General features: G+C 38.2%; 1 protein-coding gene across 4 annotated transcripts; it reads left to right on the top strand.

Moving 5' to 3' along the window:
• The first annotated feature begins 292 nt into the window (after positions 1 to 292).
• LOC141006316 (zinc metalloproteinase nas-4-like) lies at positions 293 to 3,677 on the top strand. 4 transcript variants are annotated; one of them, XM_073478479.1, is made up of 10 exons: positions 293 to 374; positions 417 to 477; positions 572 to 637; positions 765 to 814; positions 1,715 to 1,784; positions 1,855 to 1,969; positions 2,119 to 2,291; positions 2,906 to 2,987; positions 3,071 to 3,192; positions 3,391 to 3,677. In XM_073478479.1, exons 3-10 carry the CDS (start codon positions 610 to 612, stop codon positions 3,630 to 3,632), a joined length of 882 nt encoding a protein of 293 aa, XP_073334580.1. In that variant the 5' UTR covers positions 293 to 374; positions 417 to 477; positions 572 to 609; the 3' UTR covers positions 3,633 to 3,677. The 4 variants fall into 4 exon arrangements, with proteins under 4 accessions (XP_073334580.1, XP_073334578.1, XP_073334579.1 ...); XM_073478477.1 differs by having other exon boundaries at positions 295 to 374; positions 445 to 477; XM_073478478.1 differs by lacking the exon at positions 417 to 477 and having other exon boundaries at positions 303 to 374.
• Positions 3,678 to 4,108: the final 431 nt, after the last annotated feature.

The following is a 4,108-nucleotide window of genomic DNA, read 5'->3' as shown; positions in this document are numbered from 1 at the left end:
GAGGGTTAGAAACATTCACATGTAAGCAGCATCTTAGTGATGTAGCTGGTCGAGGATCTCTTTTATGTTCTTTGGAGTATTTTAATCTATAATAATGCACCGTATTTTAAAAATATGATGATGATAACGTGTTTTTTTCCCATAAGAAATCTTTACCTGCAAAATAACTGCATAACATTAACAAAAATAACAATTTCTCTCTGAAATGTGTTAAACGTGTCCTCCTCTGAGCCTCACAGGAATAAATGAGGCAGCAGCTCACAGGTGATTTTACTTAACGTCACTAACGAGCATCAGTCCGTCTGTCCTGACCTCTGAGATCATGCTGCATCTGCTGCTCGCTGCACTTCTGTTTGTCAATTCTCCTACAGATGGTAAGAAATCAGCACGTTTCACAGTTTGATTTTGCAAACTAGTGATTTTTCTTTCATCTGTTGTGTTTAGTCGAGTCTGGTCCGATACAGGAACACAAAAAAGGTAAAAGCCTGGTCTGATTTAAGCCTGGATCGATCAATATCTTGTCGTTGGTTAGATTTGTGTGTTTCTTTAATGTACAGATGTGTTTTTACAGCACATCCGGATAACTGGTTCACCAGGGCACTGAAGTATATGGAGTCTAACCCAGAGACTATAGAAGGTGAAAACACACTGTTTTAACCTGCCAACATGTATTTAATTCAATTTAACTCGCAGTTGTGAATAAAAAGCTTGACCCAAAAAGAAAAATGCTATCAATATTATTTTTCTTTTGCTCTTTATGACAGAGCTGACGACCAAGCAATACGCAGTGGTGGAGGGAGACATGGTTCTGTCAGTGAGTGAAACGAGTGAAACGTTTTAAATGCTGTGTGTAAGTTATAATGTATAATTGCACAAAGTTGGGAGACTTGAGAGAAACAAATTAACTGAGAAGTAAAGGTCAAACTAGAAGCATCAGTGGACGAGATCCTGACTTGGTGGATCCTACTTTTCCCATCATGCCTCCATACCATCTGTTGTTACACTCTCATTGTTGGGTCAAGTTTGAAAAATCAGAATTACCGTCCAAAACCAACAGAACATATGCAATAACTGCACCATCAGATGGCAAACGGCAGCTTGAAAGCAGCAATAATCAATATTTTTATGGATCAAATGACGTCACAGGGTGACAGAATGAATGTTTGAGTTGCATATTTCGGCAAAACAGGTTTATATTTTTTCTTTTGGTTAAATTTTCAATTTTATGTTATGTATACTGTGTTCATGCTCTGGTTCAGTTTAGGAACAAAATCCACTTGGTTAGGGTTAGGAAAACATGTTTTTCTTTTAAAATACCTAGTTTGGTCGCCACAAACACAGCTGGAAATTGTCCCAAGGTGTCCTTCATCTGTCTTCTCTATCCAGATGTGTCACGTTTAAAAGTGTTGAAACTTATGCTGCATCCACGTGCTCGTCGCACGGTCCCATTTTACATTTTGGGAAGTCTTTCTTCTGACTTCTTACATGATGTTTTCTTTGTTCTTCCCTCCCGTCAAATACAGGAAACACCAGTCGGAAAAACATTTTTCCGTTAATTCCGACAGCACATGAACGCCCAGTAAAACCCCAGATATTTCAAAGTTAGGCAAATCAAAATAACTGTTATTTTCTGCAGCTGTTTTCAGAGAAAAGCTGAGAAAACAAACTGTACACTACCTGCTTCATACTTGAAGTTGATTGTTTGTCCTTACAGGCTGACAGGAATGCAGTGGAGAGCACGTGGCCAACGCTGGAGATACCGTATGAGATCAGCTCAGAGTTGGGTAAGTCTGACATAAGCTCACTGCATCATGTCCCTGACTCTGTGTTTCACTGTTTCTGTGTATTTCCCAGCGAGTCAGAAAAACGACATCCTCTCTGCGATGGCGATGGTGTCTGGACACACCTGTGTGTCCTTCCACAAGCGAAACGATGAGACAAACTACCTGCTCTTCAAATCCAGCAAAGGGTATGAAAACTTGAGTATTTTATAATGAATTCAGGACTGCAACTGATGATTAGTTTCTATAAATCCAATTATAGAAGAATAAAAATATGTTTTAGCTCTAAATGAATGTCTCAAGCATGTTTAAGTGACATGAAAATCATTCATTCTAGCTGTGCTTCATATGTGGGCTTCATCGGCGGAGAGCAACAGGTGTTTATTGGGCCGACGTGCATGCTGGGTAACATCGTTCATGAGATTCTTCACTCTCTGGGCTTCCACCATGAACACACCAGGACAGACCGCGGGCAGTACATCAAAGTTCTTTCCCATAACATAATGAAGGGTAATGTATTCGAATGAAGATCATCTCTAGGCATCAATAAGTCGACTGAGAAATCAAAGAGAAAAGAGCTTCAGTTATATGGAGGCTTGAAACTGCCAAAATAAAAATGACTCCAAAATGACTCCATGAATACATAAAGAAATGTATTTTAAAATAAATAAATAAAATGAACAGTTAAAAGGATGTAAATAAATGGGGGAATTAATACAAAAGCAGATTAAAACAGATGTTTTTTCCCTATTAAATGCCTGTTAGCATGTGAGCTAACAGCTAGCTGTGTGTAACCTTTAGTTTAAATGATGGTTGGCATTCCCAAACATGTATTTTTAATATTTGGTAAAATTAATGGTGCATCAATTCATGTAGAATCATTTATTTTTCTGATTTCGGCAATCTCTGTCCTCCATACAGAACTTGCCTTAGAATCATCATGTTTTTAAGTTTTCTTCAGTATCAAAGTATTCCAGTCGTAGATGTCTGCACATTAAATGGTACACCTCAAACAGGAATGGCTAATGGCTAATTCGGCATACTTTTAATGTCAAACAATTATAAGACGAGAGAATAGCATTATCTTTTTACCCTTGAGGTACAGGATAATCGATGTGTTTCAGGGATGGAGAAAAACTTCAATGAACTTCAAGGCCAAACCTTTGACCTCGATTATGACATCTCTTCTATCATGCACTACGGAGGGTAAAGTGTCCAAAATACTAAAGCATGTTAAAAGTTTCGTTATTGTTATTTTTGTTTTAAATGTTATTTTATTCCTGCTTCAGCAAGTTTTTTTCATCTAACGGTCTGCCCACCATCATTCCCCGCGGTGAAGTGAAGGAGATGGGACAGAGAGTTAAAATGACAAAGATGGACATAGAGAGAGTTCGCCGTCTCTACCACTGTGGTGTGTGCACTCTTTGTCCTGCCATGAAAATAGTCTTTAGTTTCAGTTCTACCAATTAAAACAGTAAAATCCTGCTTTTACATTAATGCATGAGTAGTAACAATTTAATGATGTCATATAAAACAGTCACAGGAGACATTTTACTGCATTTAGTACTGCAGGAATGTCTGACTCCTGCTTTCTTCTGCTCTTCACCAGACACCTTAAAAGCAGAGGTGGAGAAGAAGAACAGTGCTGCTGGGAAGGAGGAAGATGCAAGCGTTTATCATGGACTTTTCCATGATGTGGCATCCGCCCTCAAGACGAATAACAAAGGTCACACTTCTGCCAACAAACCAGAGGAAAGTCACACATCCACCATGGTCACTACACCTGCCTCCCTGCAGCACCTGAATGCTGCCACTAGAGGGCAGGAAAACACCAGCAGAGAGGTGAACTAGCCTGACCTGAGACTGAACTATTTATTAATAAAACCAACAAACATACCTGTATCTGAGATTTGTCTTCACTGGTATGTATATAATTATATAATTTGATCAAGAAAATTGCAGAATTTTATTTTTCTTTAAATTAATGTCACAATCTTTTATCTATCTCTTCCATAAGTGAATAAACAAGCTGTTCTCAGAGGAAAATAAGGTCAGAGAACACTGTTTGAAGCTAGAACGGTGGCAGGGTCCGCCACATATAAACAAAGTAAAACAATATGAAATTGTGTTGTCCTTTAACGTCGTCGTCAGAGTTCAGAAGTCATACAATTTTATACGAGTACAAAGTAGAGGTACTTCAACTTGCTACTTTCCACCTCTGACTGTGTTTAGCTGACGGCTTTCATTACTGGTTATTTTATGGATTTAAATGTTCATAAACACAATTATGTGAGTCATTCTATAGAAATTTTTCTTTTTCTTCCTTT

Source organism: Pagrus major, chromosome 12 (genome assembly GCF_040436345.1).
Source record: "Pagrus major chromosome 12, Pma_NU_1.0".
Taxonomy (NCBI): domain Eukaryota; kingdom Metazoa; phylum Chordata; class Actinopteri; order Spariformes; family Sparidae; genus Pagrus; species Pagrus major.
This window is presented reverse-complemented; position numbering and strand designations above follow the sequence as displayed.

Coding starts and splice junctions, on each gene's coding strand:
- LOC141006316 (XM_073478477.1), top strand. CDS start 323: ATGCTGCATCTGCTGCTCGCTGCACTTCTGTTTGTCAATTCTCCTACA. Junction 478..571: donor GATACAGGAACACAAAAAAG/GTAAAAGCCTGG, acceptor GTGTTTTTACAG/CACATCCGGATAACTGGTTC. Junction 638..764: donor TAACCCAGAGACTATAGAAG/GTGAAAACACAC, acceptor TCTTTATGACAG/AGCTGACGACCAAGCAATAC.